Source organism: Homalodisca vitripennis, chromosome 4, assembly GCF_021130785.1.
Source record: "Homalodisca vitripennis isolate AUS2020 chromosome 4, UT_GWSS_2.1, whole genome shotgun sequence".
NCBI classification, from domain to species: domain Eukaryota; kingdom Metazoa; phylum Arthropoda; class Insecta; order Hemiptera; family Cicadellidae; genus Homalodisca; species Homalodisca vitripennis.
The window spans coordinates 154,226,867-154,240,769 of record NC_060210.1 but is presented as its reverse complement, the minus strand read 5'-3'; the positions used below and the strand labels follow the sequence as shown (position 1 = coordinate 154,240,769).

Genomic DNA, 13,903 nt, shown 5'->3' with positions numbered 1-13,903 from the left:
TAAACATGTAATATTTTAATTTTTTCAAAAATTGGGTTTGTCTTATTTTTGAGATTACTATTTAAAATGTTATGAGCATCTTTATTATAATTTAGATAGATATGTAATTCTTCTTTTGTGTTTAATTTCTCTCCTTTCCTTTCGATATCTAAAATTTCCATGTTCTTTTCAATATTTGTGTAGTTATGGTCAGTTTCCAATAAGTGTTCAGTTTATTAAGATTTCTACCAGTTTGCCCAATATAATAGCACAGTCACTACATTTAATTTTGTATACTCCAGATTGTTTATATAAATTCTGTTTGTCATCATTTTGGTTCACTTTGTTTTCAATAAGTTTAAATTTTTATTTCTTTTGTGGTAACTGATGAAAAATTTTGAATTTTGAAAAGTTTTTTGAACAGCTTTGTTTAATTTAGTATAGAAAGGTACACATATATATTTCTGAATTGCAGGCCCCGGCGACAGGATTCTCGGGCCCCTATGCAATCATGAAGACCGGGGGCCCCCCCCCCCCCCAAAGATTCAACAGGCAACCAACCTAATTACATTAAAATTCACCCCCCCCCCAACGTTAGAACAAAATTCCCATATTGGTTTATATTAACATAGCAAGCATTATTTTATTCCAAAACTTACTACTCCATTACTTGATTTACTTATTTGTTAAATGATTCACTTCTTCAAAATTATGCCAAATCCGTGATTTTTCCTGTATTTACTTCAATTTAAGTTATATAAATAAATGTTGCTAAAACAAATGGAAAGAATTGAGGTTTATTAATTATGTAGTGATTATTTTTTTACTATTAAATCAATACAAACAAAACTCACTGAACTTAATTAAAATCAAAAACACCATCCTTAAAAAATATACACTTAATGAACTAAATGGACAAAACATAATTAACAAAGAATAAAATCATTAAAATTAAAGTTCAACTCGTGTCGCTCTCCTTTTTAGTAGAAAACAAAACTTAATGATAGGTTTCCTGGAAAACCTAATGAAACAAAAACTAAAATATCATTGAACAATCACTTAACGAACAAAACTAAAAAAAATTAAATGAACAAAACCTAATGAACATTGTAACAAAACATAAATTGAAAATTAATAAAGAAACATTTGGGCTATGTTACTCACTAACATTAAAACATGACTAAAACACAACTCGTCGGGCCTTCTTCCCAGCAAAGTCTTCTATAATGTCGTCATATTTCAAACTACGTGCCAAATCTGACTCCATGGCTAGAATACTCAGGTCATTCATGCGGTCTTGCGTCATCGTAGAACGATTTGCACTTTTAAGTCTTTTCATCAAACTGAAGCTCCTCTCCCCTTGGCTGACAGATACAGGTATGCAACAGAACAACCGGATCGCTGTAGTGTTTATTTGGAAATAAACTATCTAGTTTGTTCTTCCTTAGAGCGTTTATTAGACTTAATGGTTGAAGAGTTTGTTCCCCAAGTTAGTGCGATGAATCGATTTTCAAATGTTTAAATTCATTTAAAATTTCCATCTCAATATCCCTCTTTGTATGTTTGACACAGACTCAAACATTGCTGCTCAATAAAACTGTCGTCTTCCTCAATATATTTCCAAAGACATTGGAAAAGGTTGCTGATTTTTCCAGCAAACTCGAATCTCTGAGACAGTCCCCCTAAGACTGAGTCTAAGATCTTGAAGAAGACATCAATCCTAAAACGTTCCTCTTCGTTTTTTAATTGATGTTCCGTGCCGTCCCTTGTTTCGTCATGAAAAATCTTTCTTTTCTTTAATCTTTTTTCCTTAAAATCAGTTTCGCAATCTACACTCTCAGCCATGTTGCCTGCCACTAGCTTGGCCTCAGTGTAGAGATTGCTCCATCTGTCTCTCAGTACTTTTAGTTCCTCTATTAAATCATTCAGATTTTTTGTTTCAACGTCTAGAGTTGTTGATCGGGCTTGTAATACTTTATTTTTGTTGTCTATTGCAACAAGCACCTTTAGCCATATTGTCGACATCATGATACATTCGAACGATTGTAGATATTTCAATAGCCCTTTCAGATCTGTCTTGCATTCTGCAGATAGATTCAGTTCTTTACAATCATTGAGGGCATTGATGATGAGAGGCAAATGCTTTACGAAAGGGCGCACACTATCTACTCGGGGCTGACCATCTCGTTTGAGAAATACTGTGCAGAGAAGAGCCTATTCTGTTTTCTAAGTACTCCCATCTTTGAGGGCTTCTAGAAAAGAAGTTATACGTCTTTTGCAAGCATGCCAAAAAATGTTGTAGCTTCCTCGCAGCATTCAGCAGCATTAACCCCACACAGGTTGAGGCTATGTGCGGCACAGTTATTATAAAAAGCCAAATTGTTGGTCTCCATTATGATGGCTTGGGCACCTTTGTATATTCCAGCCATATTGGATCCATTGTCGTACCCCTGGCCTCTGCATTCCTTCAACGGAATTGAGTGTTTGTTGAGCTCGCTAATAATCAACTTAGCCACATCCATTCCAGTTTTTTTGTTACAGTCAACAAAATTTAAAAAATCGTTCGCAAATTTTAAATTCTGATTCACAATCTAAGAGATATCTCAAGATCAACGTTGTTTGCTCAGTATGTGAGGCATCGGGGGTAGAGTCAGCAATAATAGCATAATATTTTGATTTCTTCCTTTCTTCCAATACCTTTCTGGTCGAACTCTTTCCCCACAAACTTGAATGAATTCATTTTGAGAGTCTTTAGACAGATAATGAGCTTGAACACGTTTTCCCTCTTCTTGGGCCTTTTTTTACTTTTGCAATATGTTCTCTTAGTAAAGGGTCATTTCTTATTCCGCTAACAGCTCTATCAGACCCAGAAAGTTTCCATTGTTGGGATCCCCAATTTTTTCAGAGGTCCCTCTGAGAGCTAATCCTCGCTCTCCAAGGAACATGACCACGGAGAGCAATCTTTGAAATATATCCCTCCAATATTTGGTTCTTGAAGCCAGTCTGAGTCGAGTTGAGAATGTATGTCTGATCCATCACTTAGCCTCCTTTCTAACTCTCTCCATTGGATGTAGCAATTTTTGTGGGAAGCGCTGGTTTCATGCAAAGGTAGCTTGTTGTAAAGGCTTCCGCCATCCATATTCCTTTTTCCATCCATCGTTACTTAACAAAACTGACTTAATTTGAATCGTGTTTTTCACCCCCACTATTATTATTGAAAAGTCTACATGGAAAACAAAATAAGGACTCAGCAGTCTCACTCCATACAAGCCAATCTCTTCTGACGCTCTCTCCGTTCGGCCTTTTTGAAAAAAGAACCGTTTTTGGAAACGCTCTTTTTCCATCACTTGGCAGATCTGAGACGGCATCAAAGATGGACCCATTTTCACTAAAGTCTCAATCACACTGTCAGTCACCACCTTGTTTTTCAGAAGTCCCAAATCTGAACTGGTAATTATTAGTTCCTAACCCCGAATCTACATTAGCATTTAGAATGTCACGATTGTGATCTTCCAAAAACAATATCATCTTTAGGATCAGGTTCTGAGGTTAAAGCTATCTACCATTGTTTCTCCTTCATCAGCATTAGGCCTACAGCTTTCAAGATCTTCGCTGTCTTCAGTATTAGGGTGTTCATGAAAACTGTGAGAAACTTCGCAAAGTTTCTCCCTGGCGGCGCCAGGGTCGTTAGGGCCGCTGTTAGAACTAGTTGTAGCTACGTCTACTTTGATTCCAACGTCAAATAATGTCCTGGATCCTTTATTTGAACTTTCAATTTTCTTTTGCCTTTCTTTACGTTTTTGAGCACCAGATTTATGTTTGTAAGTGTCCATTTTGAGATATAACGGTGTTTTTTTATGCGAAATGATGATAAAATACTGTGAATGGACCTAAAAAATAAATATCTTGGATTAGTCAAGAATAATTAAATTGATGTGGGGCAGATCATAAAAATAATATTTGAAATAGAATTTTAGAACCTAAAATATCAAAATACAAATTTAAAAAATGTATCAAATTGATCATAAACACTATTAGACAATTAAAAATTAGTATTGATTACTAGGCCTAAACCGAGCAGTTGCTAAAATAAATACGGAATGTAAATTATCAAACGCTGCGTTTAAAGTAGTAATGTATCTCAAACTGGGCTAAACTAATCAAAAACCGACAGGTGCAATCACAGGACACGTGGTGAGGGATGTGATGAGTCATTGAGCTATTTTCGGATACTGTATCGCTTGCTGCGCTCTCACTCAGATTTCCAAGGTCAAGTTTTTTAAGACGTTCACCCAGCGATCTCTATTGTTTACCTGTCTTGCCAACATATTGGGGGTTTACTTCCTGTTTCTCTCTCTGTTTATCCTGTCCTCACTCCCCATTCCCTCTCGTAAACTGCGCAACTAGTGATGCGATGCGTCGCCTCAAGTTGGTTGTCATAACAACCAATATATCAGCCAACGAGCCAACACGAAACAATACCAAACTATGTCGTCATTGAATAATATTTTCTACGTGCTAACGTGCATACTGCATACAAGCATGTGAACAACCACAAAAGAGTGAGCGATGAGCCGTCGTTCTCTCTGATTTAATAGGATAAACTTGATTAATTGAAACTTAAAACGACGTTCAGTAGCAGTAGCAAACCGAATTTATGTGTTTGTTTTTTTTAATTTTTAACCATCCTACTCCTCATATGTTTTAGTTTAGATTTAGATACACAGTAACGTCAGTAACATTTATAATTTCACGTCTTATTACATAGGTACGTTTATAAGACGATTTACAACGTCTCAAATTTTGCAGCCCAGTAATAATTAAGTTTATTTGTATTTTTGCTGTTATGGAACCTTGTTGATCGTCTTAAAGGTTAACCAGCCCTTGGATAATCGGGAGTTAACTGTAGCCTAATTTATTTTATGAAACTGATTACTGTATAATTCAAATTTATAATGAGGGGGTAAAAATCATGGCTCCACATGGGTTGGGCTGGTGGACCCCTGGTCCCAGGCCTGGGCCCCTGGGGGCCCGGCTCTGTCCCTAATTTTATATATTTTACAATTTTTATTTTATTATGTTTATATTATAATCATCAGTTAAAATAAAAATCTGCGTTACATTAAAATTAAAAATCTCATGTTTTAATTATGCCCTACAGCATGACAAGTGAACAGAAGGAGCGGGCCCTGAGCCTGATCCTGGTAACAGGGCCCGCAATCAAATGTGGGATCCATGGTAAAATTTATTCAGTTTTTTAATTTTTTTCGGAAATTTGGAACTTATTTTCTAAAATTAAATGATAAAAATATTTACTAACTCACCTGTATGTTTCTTTAATTCACGGTTAAATCAATCTCAATCTCCTTACAACAACAACAACAACAACAACAAACCTAATTAAGCACGACAACAAACTAAAACTAGAAGTGTACAAAACAACCAATCACGATAACTTAATAAAACCATTACCACCAGCAACCAGCATAGAAATGCAAGATTGAAAGAAACATTAGTTTATTATCGTGTCGGTATCACTGTCATCCGACGCTCAGGTTGCAACTTGTAGTGAGCAAGGAGGGGAGGGGCCGGGAGGGGAGGGGGTGGAGAAGAGTCACTGCCTTCGCGTCTGGGCGATGCGGACCCCGGGCCCGACGTCTGACAGCCACAACCACAAACGGTTCGCGCCACCTCAGTGTTTACAATTTTATTGGTTTAAATCGGAGCAAAGAAAAGTAGTTTAAATTTAACATTGCATGTTATTTCCTGAATATTTTCACCGCACAGGCCCTGGGCCGATGGTAATGGGCAATGATAAAAAAAAATAAAAATACATATTTTAGTCGGCCCGGGCCCCTGTGGCCCCGGGCCCCTATGCATTTGCCCCCCTTGCCCCCCCCTGTCGCCGGGCCTGCTGAATTGCTTTAGTATTAGGATTAGGTAGTATTAACATTAATATTTTTCTAGACTTATGTTTTCGAAAATATAATAATACAATTCCTTTAAAAATCATTTTAATTCAAATCTTTCATGTTTTATTTATAACTATGATCTTTATCCCAAGTGTTTTCAGGGATTATTTGAGTAAGGTTATTCAATGCTTTTCTAAGCAAGTGTGGACTAACACAGGCTTCATATGAACTTAATTTGTTAAAATTTCTGAAACTATTTATCTGTAGTTTATTTATTACAGTATTTTCCTTCAGACATTAAGTTTTTGTAAATTCGTGATATTTATATTTATTTGTTACCTATAAGATAGCAACTATTTAATGAGTTTAATCTTTTTCCCACAGTTACAGCAATTACAGTCAAAAATTTAAATTGATGTGTAATACTTGAATGTTACATTTTATTTTTTAACATTTAAAAGTAAGTAAATATAACATTTTTAGTTGCACAATTTTAAAAAATTCTGAAAGAACTATGTACAATTTGTATTTTATTCCTAAAATAAATAATTTTTATTTAAAATTATCTTAGTTCCTAAGTTTTCTTAGAATAATAAACAAATTTTGTTTAATCCTGTTTCAAATCAAGTAGAATAGAACGTGGCTAAAATCATGTAATGGAGTATTTGTAATCATTAGTAAGCATTTCTTCTAAAGACTTTGATGATCATCTATTTCTTAAACGTACATATTGCAATAATTCTTCTTGATATAGAATTAAATAATTTATTTCAATGTTACAACCAACAACAATGTTCACTTAACAATACTACAAAGCTATTGTAATAACTGAAAAATGAGTTTTTGTTTCCAGGGATTTGCAATTTTGCTGTCATGCATCATATATCAACACTCCATCAGCTTCATGGGTGTGTTGGGCGTGTTGGTGGTGTTCGCTGCAGTCTTCCTTAGGATCTATTGTAATCAAAGAATAAAAGCGCACAAAAGACGACTGCAGTCTTCTGCTGGGTCAAAAATTTAGATCAAAATAATATTGTATCTTTGAGAAATCTGTAAGAAATCCCATCCCAGTCATCCATATATGCCAGTGAAGTTCAACTATTACATTGCTTTGCTTCCTGTAATCCAACAAGGAAGCACAGTAAATTTGAAAGTAAACAAATGAATATAAACTAATGCAGTTATTTGCATTTACATAAAATCAACAAATACTTAATCTATGCATAATTACTAGTTATAATTATATTTATTTATTTAAAATGTGTGTTAGGTTCCTTTGTACAAGATAAGCTGCCAGGAGAACTTTTAGGGATTTATTCACTAAAGTCAAACTGATTATAACTTAGTACAACAGAAAAATTATTATATTTGAATGTAATTAAATTACTTATGTTTAACTCCTCTTATTGGGTTATAAATGAAATTGATTCAGTTCCTACGTACTTGAGAACATTATAACTTACTGAAATATAAACTGAGTTCAGTCGTATGCCACAGTAAAATTAGAATTAGAGGCATAATGGAAATTCTAAAATATTTCACAAAGTACAGTATAAACAATAGTAAAATACTTGTTTCCAATTTACCTGTACAAACATTGTTTTATTTGTGAAGCAATAATTAAGTGCATTACACTAAAAGCTGGCTTCCAATTTGGTACTTAATTAGTAGGACAATCAATGCCATGTGTTTTTAATGGACAATGTAACATTTAGCCTACTAGTAAAATTAAGAATTTTCTTTTTTTAATATAATTAGGTAAAAGTGTATTACTATAGTACATCTAATCCTCTCACTCTATAATTTTAACTTAATCCAACACACTTTCTCTGTGAAAGCTTGCAATTATTATAATTAAATTTTTTTAATTAATTCTTGGATTAGACTGGGAAATCTCTCTCAGAAGGAGAGTGTTTTTATTTGATCAAACCAAGATGCTGTGATGTCTCAACTGTATTGCTACCAGCACAATACCATATCTGATCATAGTTGTGCTGTTTTATTTTGAATTTTATACACAGTTTGTATTTTGTGGCTTAAAGTGTTAGACATTGAAAGTATTTTTTACTTGGCCATATACTTAACATAAGTGACAAGTGATAGTCCATTAATGCTATTCTAGTTTACTGTAGAATTGTGTCTAGAATAATAAAATTGCCAATTGTCATAGACTAAGCAATTATGTACCGCTGTGTCTTGTGCCAGGAATTGGTGTTGTGATTCATTATGTTAGGATGTTTACCAAAGAAAATATATATTAGTTATACATAATTTATTGTTATTTTAATTTCCTTAGTCTTCATGAATATTTTTTTATGTATTTTCATTGTTCAAAACAATAGTTAGAGGCAAATACGAGGGCAATCCAGAAAATAAAAGATGTTTTTGAATGGTGCTGCAGTGGGTGGGGCTACAGCCGCCATCTTGGTGTCAAAACACTGTGGTGTCAAGCTGTAGTCATCACTGTCTGTATCTCTTTTTTACTTTTCTCACTGTGATTTATTGAAATGTGTGCTGCAATTGAAAATCCTGCCACTTGTGAAGTGTGTTCAGTGATAAGGTTTTTGTTATAAAAAAAACAATAAACCAATTGAAATCCATCACCAACTGTGTGAAGTTTATGACAATGGAATAATGAGTGAAGGCAGTGGTGTATTGACTTTAAGAATGGCTGCGCCAATGTTCATGACTATAGTCATAGTCATCGGCCTAGCCTAGTGATTTGACGTTGAAAATCAATGACAAAGTTCGTGAAAACCGCTGTTTCACAATGACTGAACTCTCGGAACCCACAAATTTCATGAAATTGTTGTAGGGAAGCTTGGATACCACAAATTTTGTGCCAGGTGGGTTCAAAAAATTCTTACAAATCACAAAAACAGACTTACTGCATCGTCAACTTTCCTTGATTAAAACGACAAACATGGTAATGAACTTGTATCCTATCGTTACTGGTAATGAAGCATGTCAATTGTGAAACAAAAATGCAGTCTATGGAACGGGGGCACACACATTCTCCGAAAAACCTAGAAAATGTCTCCAAACTCCAAATTTCTCCAAGAAATTCTCTCCAAATGTCAATTATGGCAACTGTATTGGGTTGCTAAGGGTGTAATTCTGGTTGATTTCCTTGAACAAGGATCAACAATCAATGCAGAGAGGTACTGTGAAACATTGCAGAAGCTACGACGAACAATACAAAACAAGCGTAGGGAAAAATTTAACTCGAAAATTTTCTTTTTTCATGAAAGTTGTGGATGATTTTATTGGGAGTGTTTTATTGTCCACCTTATAGCCCAGATCTGGCACCAAGCGACTACCACCTCTTTCCCATGATGTAAACCTGACTCGAAACAGCGCTTCAATAGTGACACTGGCATTAATCAGTAATAATATCTCAGGTGGCAGATTTCTACAATGCTGGAATTAAAAAATACTTGTGTCACGTTATGATAAATGTCTCAATTTAAAAGTGAATTATGTTGAAAAAATCCTAAGAGTGTAGTTTTTAAATGTATGTAATAAAATGTTTCTATTTCAGTTGGTTAATTTTTTATTTCTAAGCGGCTGTTACTTACTGGATATCATACAAAAAAGTATTTAAAACAACTATTAACTTACAAATCAAGCTAAGACTATAAATATATACAATAAAAACAGAAAGTTTTATATCGGATTATTATTACAGTGCTAATTAATTCTCAATGGATTAGTAACTCAGTTGGAATGGGGAAAAGGTGAAGGTTTTTATGATATAGAGTAACGGTATCCAGTATGTAGATTGAATTGTATCGGAAACCATTTTCAAATCTCAAACTGGAATGCAGCAGATAATCCAAGTAGGGCTTTCTTCTGCAATATAAAAATGTGGGAATTCCACAGATCATGAGCTCCCTAGATAGGCATAATGAATGACAAATGAGGATAAATGCAACTATAGTACGCAGTGAGTAAAACCATAGATAAAAACATACTCCTAAGATGGATACTTTTTTCTCTATGATAGACCTTACATGCGTAGAAGGAAAGATTATTCTTCTGTTACAAGGACCTTTAAAATAAGACGTCAACCTTTTTTTTAATTTTAACTCACCTCCCAATTGTTTATTTAGGGTTGGGACTAATTTTCTCATATATCCCAAAAACCATGAATTTTATTTTAACAAAAAAGTACAACTTGTAAGCTACTTTTCTACATAATTTCCACACATACTGAGGCTCTTGTCATAGTGGCCAAAAAGTGTTTAATTCTCTCACCATATAAGTTTGCTTCATGCTTTTTAACCTCTGTTGACTTTTGTTTTGACCTATTTGTCCAAGCAAACTCCACCTATAAAGTCATTCAGATCCAGAGGACGGTGATAATCATTTGGAGCAAGATCAGGACTGTTAAGAGGATGAATAAAACATCCCACAAAAAAACTATCAAACAGCTCTGTTTTTTTTTTCTGCACCATACATATGCCTTTGCAGAATCATGGACAAAACGTGTGTCTTTTGACAATAGGCCATATTGGTGGTTCTGGATGGTACGCTGAAGTCGTCTGAGAGTCAAGCCATATGATTCAAACATTATGATTTAACCTTGAGGCAAAAAAATACACTATGGTGTTCCAGAAAAATGGTAGCCATAACTTTAACGTGTTGAACGGGTTTGCTTGCACTTTATGAGCCTTGACTATTAATTTACATAACACCATTCCATGGATTAACACTTTATATAAGTGTAAAGTGTGATAACCAAGTTTCATATTCACCAGTCACTATACTGTAAAACATTTCACCACCATTAGTGTATTCTTTAAGAAAACTCAAATGTAGCTGTGCCTTTGTTTATGGCCATCAGTTAGAAGGTGTGGAATCCCATCTTGCTCAAGTGATACTGTAATGATACTTGCTCAATATACTATTAAGAACAAAAAATACCCAGGCTCCTAGGTCCCTATCTACTATTTTTAATTAAGCTATACATACGTAAGTAAATATAAAAAGTTAAAGTTGACATTTACCAGCACTCACGTTATCTGAGCTTGAATTAAGGTACTATCTTTTAAGGGATGTTTTTCTTTTTTACCAGAAGTGCGGGGCACCGAAGCCCACACTGATTGCCTGGGCCATTTTCGATCAGTAATTTCCAGAACTCAGATAACGTGCCTGATCGTCTAATGTGATTTGACTTTGGAAACGGACAATCTGGAACTTAGATGATGTGAGTGCTCATAAAGGTTATTTTTATCTTTGGTACTAATATAGTAACATATTTATGATAACCTAATCTAAACCTACTTATATCGTGTAATAACAAGAAGTAGATAAGGATATAATGACCTACTTCTCGCCTACATTGTTTCCTTTTGGGAGGCAGAAAACATGAACCGATCAATCGTCATAATGAAATGTAATTTTCACAGTAAGTCAAATATAGTTCTTTGTAATAATTTAGTGTTTTTAGGGTCTCTGTAACAAAAACATTCCAAAAATAGTAGCCTCAGGATAATACCAAAGTACCATTAGAGCTTCTATCCTTTGTCAGGACTCTGATTTTAGGACTTCTCAGGTTCTGAGACCACTCAGCTTCTAGGAGCTCCCAACCTCCAGCAGGCTTCGGTTTCTGGCATCTCTCAGCCTCTGGAAGCTTGCAGGACCTGGTAAGTCCCTGCCTTTAAAAATTACTCAGCCACTGGCAGGCTCCGACATTTGGTAGTCCTCAGCCTCTAGCAAGACTCGGCCTTTAGCAGGTCCTGACCTCTAGCAGGTTTAAAAGATTCTCAAATGTAAAAGTAGGTCCAGCCATACCTCATTTTAAAGGTCTATTCAGTAATCATTTTGAAAAAAAATTATTTGAATTAATAAAGAAGTTCTCTTCCTTAAAATATGTTACAGGTCACTTTCAGCAAATTTCCAATTTTGTTAACAGTTAAACAGTTCAAATTTAGGATATTTCAAACTTGCAAAAATTTTAAAATAACAAGGTTGAACTTTCATTAGACCTGTCAATAGCTCTCTTAAAAACTAAAAATTTGTATATTTAAAGTTTAGATTTATCTTAGTAACAAGTAAAAGTTTCAAAATTTCTTGTCAAATATTTTTAGAATTTTAAATTTAGATAGGAATGAGCTATTTGATTACTTATAGATTAGCCTAATTGTAAATTTGTCTCAATAAAAATTTGGGTAGGGTACGATAAGCGGAACCGGTTTTTTATATAGAAAAAATGTAATCATCGATACCTAATATTCGCATCTCAAATCCTAGACTATCAATCGATATAAAAGTATCTTTAGTCCTCAATAACAATAATATTTTTTAAATTAAAATATGGATTTAATATTTAGAGATGAAACAAATTATTATAAGCAAAATTAGGAAAACTGAAGACGACCATATTTGCTCCTCTCACAGTTACAGTTGTTTCTTTCCCACAAATTTCACATAATGGATTTTTCTGTACGAGTCCAACATGTTGAAGCCACGTAAAACACGTTTTTTAAAAATTTTTTTTTTTTTTTTAAAAAAAAAAATTTTTTTTTTAATTTAAAAGTTTTTTTTTTTCCCCTTTTAAAATTTTTTTTTTTTTAAAAACCCTTTGGGTTTTTTAAACCCCCCCTTTTTTTTTTTTTTTTCCCCCAAAAAAAAGGAATTTTTTTTTTTTGGGGGCCCCTTTTTTTAAAACCCCCCAAAAAGGGGTTTAAAAAAAAAAATTTTTTAAAAAAGAAAAAAACCAAAATTTTTTTTAAAAATTTTTAAAAAACAAAAAAAAAAAAAAAAATTTTTTTTTTTAAAAATTTGAAAAACCCCTTTAAAATTTTAAAAAAATTTTTTTTTTTTAAAAAAATTTTTTAAAAAATTTTTAAATTTTACCAAAAAAAAAATTTTAAAAAAAAAATTTTTTTTTAAATTTTTTTTTTTAAAAAAAATTTTAAAAAAAAAAAAAAAAAAAAAAAAAATTTTTTTTTTTTTAAAAAAAAAAATTTTTTTTTTTAAAATTTTTTTTTTTTTTAAAAAAAAAAAGGGAAAAAAAATTTTTTTTTTAAAAAAAATTTTTTTTTTTTCCCCTTAAATTTTTTTTTCCCCAAAATTTTTCAAAAAAATTTTTTTTAAAAAAAATTTTTTTTTTTTAAAAAATTTTTTTTTTTTTAAAAAAATTTTTTTAAAAAAATTAAAAAAAAAAAAAATTTTTTTTTCCCCCAAAAAAATTTTTTTTAAAAAAAAACCCCCCGGGGGAAAAAAAATTTTTTTTTAAAAAAAACCCTTTTTTTTAAAAAAAGGGGTTTTTTTTTTTTTTGTTTTAAAAAAAATTTTTTTTTAAAAAAAAAAAAAAAAAAAATTAAAATTTTTAAAATTTTTTTTAAAAAAAAATTTTTTTTTTAATTTTTTTAAAATTTTTTTTTAAAAAATTTTTTTAAAAAAATTTTTTTTTTTTTTTAAAAAAAACCCCCTTTTTTATTTTTTTAAAAAAATTTTAAAAAAAATTAAAAAAAAAAATTTTAAAATTTCGGAAATTTTTTTTTTTTTTTTGGGTTAAAAAAAAAGGAAAAAAAATTTTTTTAAAAAAAATTTTTTTTAAAATTTTTTTAAAAAAAGGGGGGGGGGGTTTTTCCCAAAAAAAAATTTTTTTTCCCAAAAATTTTTAAAAAAAAAAAATTTTGCCCCCAAAATTTAAAAAAAATTTTTAAATTTTTTAAAAAATTTTTTTTTAAAAAAATTTTTTAAAATTTTTGGGTTTTTTGGCCCCCCTTTTTTTTTTTTTAAAACCCCTTTTTTTATTTTTTTTTTTTTAAAAAAAGGGTTTTTGGGTTTTTTTTAAAAAAAGGTTTTTAAAGGAAAAAATTTTTTTTTTTTTTTTTTAAAAAAAAGGGGGGGAAAAAAAATTTTTAAACCCCCCCCTTTTTTAAAAAATTTAAAAAAAAAAAAAACCAAAAAAAAAAAAAAAAAACCCCCCCCAAAAAAAAATTTTTTTTTTCCCCCCTTTTTTAAAAAAAAAAAAACCTTTTTAAAAAAATTTTTTTAAA

At 31.9% G+C, this 13,903-nt stretch overlaps 1 protein-coding gene across 4 annotated transcripts in view; it reads left to right on the top strand.

Annotated features, from left to right (window-relative positions):
- Positions 1 to 8,162, top strand: part of LOC124360357 (adenosine 3'-phospho 5'-phosphosulfate transporter 1) — a 47,263-nt gene extending 39,101 nt beyond the window's left edge. For all 4 annotated transcript variants that reach the window (XM_046813912.1, XM_046813913.1, XM_046813914.1 and 1 more), the window contains one exon: positions 6,745 to 8,162. In XM_046813912.1, coding sequence (XP_046669868.1) covers positions 6,745 to 6,912 — 168 coding nt within the window. In that variant the 3' untranslated portion in view covers positions 6,913 to 8,162. The remainder of the gene's footprint in view (positions 1 to 6,744) is intronic.
- Positions 8,163 to 13,903: the final 5,741 nt, after the last annotated feature.